General features: G+C 45.9%; 1 protein-coding gene across 11 annotated transcripts in view; it reads right to left on the reverse strand.

Moving 5' to 3' along the window:
* Positions 1–13,178, reverse strand: part of Erg (ETS transcription factor ERG) — a 222,324-nt gene that overhangs the window by 100,713 nt on the left and 108,433 nt on the right. For 2 of the 11 annotated variants that reach the window (XM_063270256.1, XM_063270254.1), the window contains exon 1: positions 2,626–2,783. The exons of 5 other annotated variants lie outside the window; for them this stretch is intronic. In XM_063270256.1, the coding sequence (XP_063126326.1) occupies positions 2,626–2,643 (18 nt within the window). In that variant the 5' untranslated portion in view covers positions 2,644–2,783. 11 annotated transcript variants of the gene reach the window in all.

Here is a 13,178-nt window from a genome sequence, read left to right on the forward strand (position 1 = left end):
CACTTGCATGCACATGCACGCACACAAGATTCAACTTTAGAATTAAGGCTTCCAACCTAGGCTTCACAGCCTCCTTAAACTGTTCAGGATAAGACTGCTTCTGTTGTAACCCTATTCAATTTTCCTCCCAATGTTTTTAAAAGCAGGATGCTAAGATTCCTTGAGCTTAGCTTGCCCAAAAGGCAATCAGCATGACAAACGAGGTCAGGAAAATCTTGGAGGGCTGAATCAAACACCTAACTCAAGTACACAGGGTTCTATGGAGAGCAACAGGCTCCAGGGTTAAGCATATCTCAGCACTGCACTAGGAAGCCCTTACGGCCTTCTTCTAACGGCCCTCGGACAGACATTGGCTCGGCTGCTATCCTGGTTTTATTAGAACCCTCAGTCTCATCCTGAAGTCCATGAATGCGCAGTAATACTATTTCCTAAATTACCCTTACCTCTCCCGAATGAAACACCCTACCTCAAATTGCAAAAGCCAGGCAAGAATACCGGCAAAAGTGCCTCACACGGTTTTAGGCAGAGTGGCTAAAGGAAAAGAATCCGACACCGAGGTGGTGTGCCAGCTTCACCAGCTCAGGGTGCCTGCAAATCAAAGAACTCATTGATTTATTTACTGAAACACCCAAAACTCCAACCGTATTTGCAATCCAAAAATCCCCCTGTGGGGACTGCCTCATAATTTCAGAGGACTGCCCTGTGCTAATTTGAGGCTTGTCCCAGAATAATTAAAATTGCAGCCAACAGACTCAAGGCCTCTTTTCCCATTTCACAAACAAACCCATAAAATCATCTTACTACTTTATCCAGGAAAGCTCACAGAATGCTGATCTTCAAGTAAGTCACCTCTCAAGAGAAACTGCTTTAACAAGGGACATTAAAGAATTCACTGGAAGTCATTTCGATTGCAGGGAGAGGCACACGACACACATGTTACACCGAATTCACCCATAACAGAGTCCCGAAAAGAGCAAGTAATTGTCCCCAAATGTATTCAAAGATAAAAATGCATGCTGACTTTAAAGGTGACTTCTTCATACAAGTGGGTCTTAAACGAAACAGTGTAACGCACTGGTGAGTTTGTCCAAACGCATACCACAGTCTGCAGGGTGCTCTTTTCTTTCCATGCCCTTTAAAGCATTGATTTTGGGAGTGGGGTGAACCCACATAAGCTTCTACTCAAGTACCTAAGATTTACACAGAATATTTTATCTAATTGCTTTAAAATTCGGACAGAATTAAGAGTCTAGAGCGTAACACAAAAAGCAGCATTTGGAATTATAAAAATAAGTTGTTTCTACTCATTTATCCTAAAGTAGAGTCTATCAAACCCAGTGTTAAAATTCCCCTCTGGGTCACCATATTGCAGTTAATCCTTGGAGCCAGAGAAAGTAAACTCTCGGATGGCAGTCTTTGCTGTGAGCCTTACAGGATTACAGGATACAGCCTGAGAACTGAAAATTGGATGGAACTCTGAAGCACAGTTGACACGATACATATAATCAGCTTGTGAAGGTTTTCTGACACCTCGTCTCCGTTATGGGCAAACCCCAATTCTCATGAGTTTTCAAGCACAGCAGAACCCTTACTGGACAGATAGGTCACTTGGCATCTCCCTGCCACAAAACTAAAGACACAACGAATAAACACTCTCTTTGGCTTCCTTTGTCTATGTAGGCTGCTGGTTTTCCTCATTCCAACAAATGTCACCAAAGCCCAGTGGGCTGGAATGTAGTTTAAGAGACCCAGCACCTCCTAGGACAAGTATTTCCACAGGTTTCTGTATCAGCATTGGCTGTTTGCTACAAACAGACAGCCAAAAAGGGCATCACAATTGGCTGCATTTAGTTTTCGACCCGTGACCTGCGTGGCAATGTCTCCTCACTAAACTTTAACAGTAAGCTTTCTTCTAGAAACATTTACAAGAAAAACCCATGGAGCTACACACAGCAGAAAAGAGACCAACAGACTGCCGCTTTACAGCCCCCGCGAGCTACACAACACTGGGAAGAGAGCTTGCAGTGCGCAGAAAGACAGGTGCTTTATTTGTGATAGACACATAAACCGACCCACCCAATTACCACCATTCAGTTTTGAGACGCCTGAGTCCTCTCTGCATGGAGGCCCCCACAATTCAGGTCAACATTTGTCCGTCCTGTTACCCGAGTATCTCCTCACTTCCATGGGGACCTTCTGGCGCGCCTGGTGGTGAGGAGTCCCCGAAGCACATCCAAAGTTCACCATTGACAAGACCATCTCTTTGACCCTGCCCTCCAACCTCTGTGATTATTGCCTTGTATCAAACCCACATCCAGACACCGCTAGGAACAGGTAAAGAAGCTGAAACTTCAGAAGTGCTCCAAAAAGCCTTCACAAAAGTAATCCATGGCGCTCAACAGTGAATTTAGAAACCCCAATTTTTTTCTGAGTTTGAAGTTTTTAAGCCTTGCGGATGGTCGGAGTAGGAAAAAGGAAATTTACTAGGCAGCGCAAAGGAAATCTTGTTGTCCTCTATTGTGGTAGGGGGGGGTGTTGCCCAACCCTAACTTATCTGCCTTGATAAAGGAAGCCCAGAGCAAGAAGAACAAGATTTTGTCAAACATAGAGGAACCCTCTCCTTACCTTAATAGTGCTGGCCATAATGCAATCAAGTTTATTGATCGTTAATAAATGTTAATAATAATTATTGCTTCTCTCTGACCAGAAAGTAGTTTTGATGAGGTTGTTTAGAGCGGATGAGATTGTGCTAAGTCTGGGAAATGAAGTCAGCCAATGGCAGGAAGAGGTTTCTATTGGTCCTGCCTGCCCAGCCCAAAGAAACAGGATATTTGGGAGTGGAGAGATAAGAGACCCTGAAAACAATGTTGTTTTTCTTGATGATATGCAGCCAGGAGAAGTTTTTTAATTTAAAAAAAAAAAGGGGCATCAATTGGCTGAGGCCCGGGCTGTCACAGCAGGTGTGACCTGTGTGACTCTGGGTGACAGGCTGCACCAGACCAAAGCAGGATACAGATGTGATGAGGCTGTGCATGGCTGCACATGGGAGGTGCCTGAGGGTCCGTCCATTACAGCACCCCATCCCCAGGAATGCCACCCAGCTGGGACAGACGACTAACTAGGATCTAGTTCATATGGCTGCGTGGTCATGTCTAAGAAGGCCAATTTACTGGCCAGCTACCAATAATCCTTCATTTACTCAAAGCCCCCACGGAATGTTCAAGAACTACTTCAGGAATTCTCTTTCAAAACACGTGAAATCATTATTCGCTCCCCAGGAAATTGGTTGAAAACACAGATGCTGGGACCAAGGTAAAGAAAAGGAAAAATCGGATCAAAATCTTGTTTTCAAACACTTATCCAAGGGGCTGGGGAGAGATGGCTCAGTCCGTAAAGTGTTTACTATGTGAGCAGGACTCCCAAAGTGCAATCCGCAGAGCCCACAGACAAAAAGCTGGGTACCATGAACATACCTTCAATTATAACCCTGGGGAGTCAGAGACAAGCAGGTCCCTGGACCTCATTAGCTGGTCAGCATATGCCAATCAGCCAGTTCCAGATCAGCATCTGAGGAAGAACATCCAGTAGTGATGGTGGCCTGAGCAAGCATATGTGCCTATATACTGGCATACATATACACACTACATGTGTTCATACATGTTCACGAGTGTGGTCACACATACGTGCATGTGTGTGCGGGGACACATCCACCCACCAAATAATTAGTTTCTAACATTCTAGAACATATATCCCTCTGACAGACACCCATGCTATGGACTGTGGATTCCAACAGAACTCTGAGCTGAGGCCAGGAGAAGTTCCCCTAAGTGCATAAAAGCCAAGCTACAGGTTCAGGGCCATAGCTCTGCTTTCCTTCTGAAAGAAGCTGAATTGACACAGGCCTGAACATTCCTCACAGGACTTCAGGCCTTTAATTACTCATTTTCAGGAAATTACTTGTTCTATGGAAGAAATAACAGTTTACTTTGAATTGAACCACGTGAAACTTGGACATGAAACTTGGTCTCATGGGGACCCAAGGAGCACAATGGACCAGAGCCTGAGTCATGGACAATTCTTGGTTACTGGATACATAGGCAGTGAACTAACTCATTCAGACTTTGAGCCTGTTCTGCTGAGAGTCTACGTACCAGCCCCTTTCTCTCGTTTGCCCCTGGTCTTCCTCCGCCTCTTTTGTGACAATACACAAAAGAGGAGAAAGAGAGAAAAGGTAGGTAGAAGAGTTGGGGTGGATCCTGGTGCCCCCACCCCCACCCCTGCCTAGTATGGTCAAGGGTTGTGGGTTCAAACCCCAGCAGTTCACAAAGAAAGGGAGGGAAGAGGGGAGGAGGATAAAAGGAGCTGGGAGAGGAGGAAGAGGAGTTGGGGACCAGGAGAGGGAAGTTAAATGGCAAGAAGGAAACATGTGTAAGAATGCTAATTCCCAGTAAGTGCTTTAAAGGCTGATGGGTTCTCAGGCCTATGCTTTGAGACAATGTTGATTTCAGGCTCCTTTTATCTCTGAACAATGAACGAGATGTCAGGCTGATTAAAACTATGTTTCCCCTAAATTTTTCAAAGTTCTGAGTTGTTTATCCCCGCAGCTTCCTTCAAGCGCCCAGAAAAAACAAAGTAACAAAAGTCCCAAGCACCACACTGAGTGCTTGGTTTTGTTTTCTTCTCTCCTAAGAGTTGGTGGTCTAAAATGTTCACCACTGCCCTTCAGAAGCAGGATCCACTGTGTGGATTTACCGGGTGTGGACTTTGAAAAGGATAACTTCTTTGCAATCAAATAACCATGGACCCATCTGAATTCTGACTGTGTCCTGTGGCCGGGCAAGCACCCTCCTTAGGGAGGTCTAAATACCCCCATGGTCTGCCTGGGACACCATAGTGCCTGTCTAGTCCAAATCAAATTGTCAGGACAGTTACAAGACAGAGACTGCTTACACACTTCAACTTTCTCCACCATGTGCCCAGCCCTCCAATATTTACACATGATCCTTTATGATTGGATAAAATACTATTTTATTAGAGACTAGATTCTTCGCTTGAGATAATTATAAAAAGAAACAAGACACTATAATTATTTGATCTAATTTCTAAATTTCTATCCCTACCTCTCATCATGCCTAATTTTGATCTTGAACAAAAGTCTGAAATATGATAAGATAGCGTAAATAATTTGGGGATCAGAGTTATAAAACTTGCCATGGAACTCTAAAATGGCAACTCCCCTGTTAAAAAATCCCTAGTTTCTGGTGACAAAACGCTTAGCAGACTTTTACCTTTTTCTTTTTTTTTTTTCTTTTCTTTTTTTTTTCTTTTTTTTTTTTTTTTTTTTTTTTTTTTTTTTTTTTTTTTTTTTTTTTTTGGAGCTGGGGACCGAACCCAGGGCCTTGCGTTTGCTAGGCAAGCGCTCTACCACTGAGCTAAATCCCCAACCCCAGACTTTTACCTTTAAACAGAGTAATTTCTGATGCCATCAGAACAGCACTCAAGTTGGGCTGCCCCGGATGATTGAATGCAAGAAGCTCTTCCCATAAACACCAACTGACTATTGATAGCATAAAGCTCTCCTACGAATTACAACACCCCATGCCACTTCCCAAATCTTACGCTGGGGAGTGGAGGTGGGGGAGCTCACTTCATCTTTCCCTGCAGCTATGGCACCCAGTCACTCAGTGCCCTAAGAACTAGCCCCCCCCCAAATGTTACTTTAAGAGAGGTTCTTACTGGACAGATCTAGTTAGGGAACAATCTGGTAGCCACTGGGGGTCATCCAATATGTGTGACAGGACTATGTCCTTTCTCATCCTACTTAAAATACAGGGTCACCCCCACTGGGGCAGCAGGTCCCACTGTGGCCACGTAGAACACTGATGCTGGACAAACACATAGTCCATTGTTTAGTTCTCCACCCTGAGTTCATCACCCATAAACCCCCTTTGATGAGCCTGCTCACAGCTCGCTCCAAAGCAAATAGGAAATCATGTAAAATACAAAACTGCACAAATGTACCGTAATAACAGATGTGGGCTATCATTCACTTCTCCCCACGTCGTGTCTGATTCCCTGACGGTAGCACCCTTGTTTCCTCATTAACTGTGTAGAGTATGTGGGCCAGTGCATCACAGAGAACCTTGGCCAAGGGGAGCAGAGCTCTGCAAATGAAACAGGACCATGGCGGAAAGAGTAACGGAGCATCCTGTAACAGCACATCAGCACAGTCATGGCTCCCGTTTTAATTATCCCTGGATCAGGCATCTATAAAATGGAATATGCATCACCATCAAAAACACGATAGAAATGGGATAGGGGAGATGGCTTGGTATAGCACCCTCTGCTCAAGAATGAGGACCTGAGCTATGATCCATGGCACCCACATAAGGAACCAGGGGTGGCCATGCACAACAGAGGAGACCACCACACACGTGTAGGTATGCACGCACGCACACTTGCTGCTGTGGTAGGAAAACTGAATTTGGTTCCAAGCACCCACGTCAGGTGGCTTGCAACTACATCTAACTCCAGTTCAAGGGATTGGACATCCTCTTCTGGCCTCCTGGGGCACCTGCACACCTTATGCTCACTCTCTTTCTCTCTCTCTCTCTCTCTCTCTCTCACATACACACACACACACACACACACACACACACACACACGTATGTATTTTTAAATGTCTACACAAACACAAAAATTATTCTTTTTTAGAAGTCTAATTTTAGTAAAAAAAAAATTAAAGTGCAGAAGACAATCTTAGTGTTGTGGTATCCTTGGGTCCAAATAGTTCACCCTGCTGGTATTAATAACACATATTTCTCACACCAGAAATTCCAGTTAGGATGACTGGTCTCTGCCCCACCACTCATCATAGCATTCGGGAAGCCCACGTCAAGCTAGTCAAATCACACACACACACACACACACACACACACACACACACACACACACACACCTGCAAGGCCTGGAACTCACCCATGGAAGAAATACAAAAGAAAGGCTGTGTATTGTTCGTTGGATGACACGTGAATCTTAAGTGCATGCTGTTTGGTTGATCCACAAGAGTCCTGTAAGAAGGATGTCCCAAGGATGTTTGCCAGGGACGTCCCTGAGATTACAGATAAGAATCAGTCATCTGGAACCGTCCCCACAACGGAAAACTCCACCACGCTGTGGAACTTTCCCATCTACATCACAGAGAGGATTCACTTGAGAACGGGGCAGGGTGTTAAGATGCTGTCAGCTTCCAGCTCTCCCATTCATCACTGGCTAAAGACTCTATTTATAGGGTGCACCACACGTAGGTTTACCCTGCTGGGCAAAACTGTGTGTGTGTGTGTGTGTGTGTGTGTGTGTGTGTGTGTGTGCTTGTGTCTGTTTATATGTAAATATACATTATGCGTATATAGGTATGTGTGTATTTGCCTGTGTGTGTATATATATGTCTCTGTGTGTGTCTGTCTTGAGTAATTGTGTATGTATATGTCTCTGTGTGTGCAAGAGTGTGTGTATATACATATTTGTGTGTATGTCTATGTCTTTGTGTGTGTATGTCTGTCTGTTACATATGTATGTATATGTCTGTGTGTATGCATGAGTATGTGTATGTGTATGAATGTCCATCTATCTGTGTATGTATATATGTGTGTCTATGAATGTGTCTATGTCTATGTATGTATATATATTATATATGTCTGTATATATATGTGTGTGTGTGCTTGTATGTGTGTGTGTGTGTATGTGTATGAGCATGTGCATGTGTGTTTGTCTACAAATGTGTCTTGTGTTTGTACTTGCCATATCCTCCAGCAGGTCATTAAGAAACAACCAAATTACCATGTAAGTACCTATTGCTTAACATGTTCTTGGAGTGGTTAATGCAGTCTTCAGCCTCTCAGTGGATCTGAACTAATTTAAAGCAAGGAAATTGTTATCACACACTAAATCCTCAACTTTCAACACCCGTGCTGCAATTTCCTTCACTGTGGGGTAGGCTCAGCTCTGTGGGTTCCAGTGAAGCAACAATTCCAATACACATGACTTCCTCAGCATCCAGAACGTTCTCAGGTCATGCTAACCCAGCTCACTCTCACCCCTGAGAGTCTGGGGTATTAGCACCACTACCAGGGCCCCTAGATCTGTTAATGAATCACTCCTGTTTTTTAAAAGAAGACTGAGAGATGTACTTACTCTCACACAATAGTTTAGCTAGAAGCAACTTTTAAACTTCCTGATGGCATGACTCCGCCTCTATATGCAAAGGATCTTGGACACACAACTAGGTGTATGTGAGCACAAGTGTTATTTAGAAACACCTGGGGCTTGTTCTACAAAGGACGAACCATCACACCATCAAGGGTGTGCAGAGGACCTGGCCACATCTGTGGGGACTGCGACGCAGCTTCGCCCCCCTCCGCCTCAGTTTCCCATCACAGAACTGCGCTTGTCAGCACCTTCACCACGACGTCATCTCAGGCTAAAGAGATTAACTCCGGGTTTTATGACTATTCAGAATCTTAAATGGTTTTTAAAAGTGTATTTGTTATTTGTCTCCCTTACTAGATATCATTTATTGATCTGTAATAAACTGAGCTGGAAACTGTTTCTTTTAGGGCCAGGGAAATGGCTCTGATAGTAACAGTACTATCCAGTACCACTCCAGAGCTGAGTGGCTCTGGAACCCTAAGTTCCCACCTCAGGAACCCAAGCAAAGGTGGGAAGAGAGAATCCAGTGCACAAAGCTGTCCTCTGACTTCGAGTATCCGCTCATGCCTCCAAACGCTCCCATAACGCCACCCCACACACACACAAATAAAAACTTTAGACCTAAATTATTTTTATAATAAAAAACAGAGGTAATATCTCAGTGACGGGTAATGACGCGACGATGTCACTCACTCCACGGAGATTTGGAGACATCCATGTTCAAGAGCAGCCCCCCTCCCCTTTGCTTTGTTAAACGACCGAGGTGGCCTTGCTTTGTCTTGAGCTCCATTAACCTGGTTCACCGCTTGCTAATACATTTCTATCACAAATGGAATCAGAAATGAAGCCAACATCTCCCAAGAGTTCATTTCCATTGTCTCACATCTCACCGAGCAATCTGCAAACTTAAGGGAACCAGAGGCCAGCTTCGGGGTCCCCGTAGCAGCTGCCCCGTCACCCCCAGGCTGCACACTACCTCTCTGAATGTGCCCTGTTGCTCCCGATTGCACGGAGGCAAGGCCCCAGGGTGAAGCTGAAATCCACACAGGCTGTTTCTCTTCCAGGTGACCCAGGTAAAGATCTGCCTCTGTGACAGGGTCTCACAGTGAACCTGGGCCCCAGAGCTTAGTCTGGATTTTCGGGCTGAGCCCCAGGGGTCCTCCAGTCTCCTCCCAGCCCACCACCCATCACTGTGGACACTACCATGGGTGGCTTTTAATGTAAATGCTGGGGAATGACTAGGAATCATGAGTCTATGGGCCGTTTTGATCTACTTTACCAACTGAGCCATCTTCCCAGTCCCTTTCTGATAAACCGGAAATTAAATTCCAAGAGAAAAAAAAGCCACGCTTTTCCCACGTTGCGTGTCCCTGGCAGATAATACTCTAGCCTTCACTTATAGTTATAAGAACAGCCCTCTGTGGAGAGTTGCAGGAAGCAACTATGGCCTCGGGACAGGCACTCCTATCAGCTCCTTAGAAGCTGGAACCTCGCAAAGGGGCTTCTCTTTAAACTGCCAGGATCCTGGACACTAGAGGGCACTGCATGCCCCTCTAAAAGGCCAGAAAAGAGCAAACAACATGTCTGCCTAGGGCTTGCCTTGAAATTCCTGGAATAACTGTTATTATCCCGCAAAGCTGTCTTGGTTTTATTCACCAACAAAAAACACCCCCAACATTCATGAAGTATAAGAAAGGACAACTTTGAACCAGCATTATTTACAAAACATAAGGCTTGACCAGCAGGTGCACGTATACATCTGCCTGTGGCAGACTGGCCCCAGGGCACTACATATCTATCTGTTCTACAGCACTATGGGAAGCGTGAGCCCTAAATGAGTGTACCTCACAGTAATTCAGATGTGGCCGTGATTACCCAGAGGTGGACCACTTTTCAGCGTCTTTCTCCTCTACAAGAGACGCTCACCTAATCTCCAACCTCAGGTAGCTCCTCACACGGCTGATAGACTTAGGGTTGCTACATAGTATATATTTACATAAGCAGCATTCTGATATCCTGGGTTAGGCTTGCAGCTCTCCCTCTATAAAATGCTATTATGCTCATACACATATAGAGAGAGTGAGTAAATGAATCCAGACACTGTGGGTCACAACTATATTCCCAGATATCAGGAAACAGAGGCAGGAAAAGCAAAGATTTTTTTTTTTGGTTCTTTTTTCAGAGCTGGGGACCGAACCCAGGGCCTTGCGCTTCTTAGGTAAGCGCTCTACCACTGAGCTAAATCCCCAGCCCCGAAAAGCAAAGATTTAAAGTCAGCCTCACCTATACAGTTAAGTCCGAGGTCAGCCTAGGCTCCGCAAGACCCTGTTTCAAATCATAAAGCAAAACAAAACTTTATAAGCAACTAAGCGTGTTCGTCTTCCTGAAAGTAATTTTAATGTACAATCTCACTGACTCTGAGGTCAGCAGAACACGGAACCCACACGTGAGGTTTTCAGATGTGTCCTCCGAATGTGCGGTGATCTCTGCGTCCATCCCGCCCTGTCTTCATTTGTACCTAAATAAGCAGAGTTATTTTCGTTTCTGCTTCTACTTGAGCTCATACAGGGCTGGTGAGGTCAGTGGGTGAGGGTTGTTTGCCTGGGTCTAGGCTGTGGGTGGAGTGAGTGTGGACAGGCTCTGACTAGCTGCTAAGAGGCCCAGGTGCAGTCCTTACCACATATTTCCGACCCCAGCTGCCAGCAGAGCCCAGGGGTACTTTCTCTGCGTAGAGCGGGGCAGCTCTCCTGCTGTTACTGTGACAGGGAAACACACGTGGCTCGTGAGTGAGTGTGAATGGCACCGCACGGTGGGTAAGGCCTGGACACTACAGCTGAGTGTCATAGCAGCCTGAAGACGTATGGCTACAAAGTCACACAGTCATACACACACAGACACAGACAGACACATACACAGACACACACAGACAAACACACAACACAGGAATACAGGCACACACACACATACACACACTCCACAGACACATCCAGACACACACACACAAACACAGACATACACACAGGCACATACACAGACACATACACAGACAAACACACACACAGACACACACACACACACACACACACACACACACACGGAACAGAGAAAGGACCCCTGTCCCATCATCCCCCAACTGGAGTGTTCAATTGCAGGCCCCCAGATGTTGATCACTCTGGAAGGGGCTTTTTGAGCAACTCCACTGACCAAAGCATTTGGAAGTGAGAATTTTTGATGCACTCTTGAGGACTTCCAACTCTCTATGACATGACGTCCCCTCCTCAGTGTCCAAACCATGCCCAGCTGCAAGTGGACATGTAACACGCATGGCACACATATGTGCACAGTCCCCTTTTTCTAAGGGCATGCTCAGCTACACTATTTGTTATCAGGGATAGTTTCACATGTCCTTGGAGACCAGGAACACAGCATTCGTTGCATTGCTAGGCACCAACCATATCGTCATGGCAACGGCATTTCCTAAGATAGGCCATCTCAAACCCTTCTGAAAGCTGGCATCAGGTTTGCTCCATTAAACGGTGGTACCCAACCCCACCTCTACCCCAACCCCTCCCCACCCCCGCCATCCCCTCAAGTCTCTGACAGAGGTTCAGTTATCAGACTTCCAAAGCTACCTCTGCCTGTTTCCCTGGCAACAACCATTCATAAACTTCAGCCTCCATAGTAGGAAAAGGGCCTACTATGGAGAAATAGGGGTGGGTGCTCTTATTCTTATCCCTGAGTGACACCAGACCCCAGAAGGTAAGTGAAGAAGGCTTCCAGGGGACTCCAGCCCCAAATGCCACTTGACTGCAATCCTCCGCAAGACAATGGGTGAAGACTTCCTCTCCACCGTCAGTCCTTGCAGAAGATAAACCATGAGGTGATTGACGTGGGTCTTGAATGATCTATTGAAGCCAGAAGTGCCTAGAACACACAAGACACGGTGTCTGGCTCCAATGAGATGTTCTGCAGATTGCTGCAGCAGAAGGAGCCTTCCTCTGAGATTATTCATCAGACAATCAAGTCTTCATTGGCATTAGCTACATCTTAAACCTCAGGCCAGGCTGTTCTGAAGGTTCTGGGGGTGCAGAAAAGCAAGGGAAATGCTCTTGTACAAAAAACGGTGCAAACTTACCTATCAGCGAGGGGAAGGAGATCGAAGTGACAGCCATTCATTCTTCTCATTCCACAGTAATCCCTCAATGAGGCAGGCACCCCAGGGTTACACCCTCATGCCCTCCTTCTTCACCCTGTGCCAGCAGCTCTCCAGGGCCTGGGGGGTACTGGTTGCTCATCCTCTAGGAACACTTCCTATTGACATCAGGTTACCTTCCCAAAGAGAGGTGGGTAACTTTCACACCCCTTCCCTTGGCATCCACAGAGGCAGGGATCCTGAGAAGGCCTGATGATCCGCTCCCCTGTGTTAGCATACGGAATAACTTCGATGTGGCGGAAGGGCTGTCATTTTATCCTCTGAAACACCAGGAACTCTTTTCCTCACGGCCTAAGGTTTCCATGGTGTTGTGGGGGCTCCGCCAAACAACTGGACTACACTTAGAGGCATCTGGAGGAATCTAATGACCGGTCTGGCTTCACTGTGGGCAAAGGCAGTGTGTTCCGCTACACACAGCAGGTCCCCATTTCACGAAACCTAGCAATTGCAAAAAAAAAAAGATTCTAACCAAACTGGAGGTTTCTTAAAAGGTGAACTGTCTTTTGTTTTTCTTGAGCAAGTTTGTTTGGCTGGCCTAGAACTCATGAACTCAATCGATCACCAGGCTCCCAAGTAGCCCGGCTCCATGCTACATCAGCAAGTTTGTGAAGCAGTAAGGCTCTGGTTCCAGACAGCGAGGTAGGATACCTGAGTCTCTGCTCCCAGGCTGAGCCAGGGTTTGAGAGGCTTGGGACTCAAAGCTGCTTTCATGAGAACTGGAAAGGACTACAGCACCCCACATGCCACTGGAGTATGG

The sequence above is a fragment of the Rattus norvegicus genome, chromosome 11 (assembly GCF_036323735.1).
Source record: "Rattus norvegicus strain BN/NHsdMcwi chromosome 11, GRCr8, whole genome shotgun sequence".
Classification (NCBI taxonomy): Eukaryota; Metazoa; Chordata; class Mammalia; order Rodentia; family Muridae; genus Rattus; species Rattus norvegicus.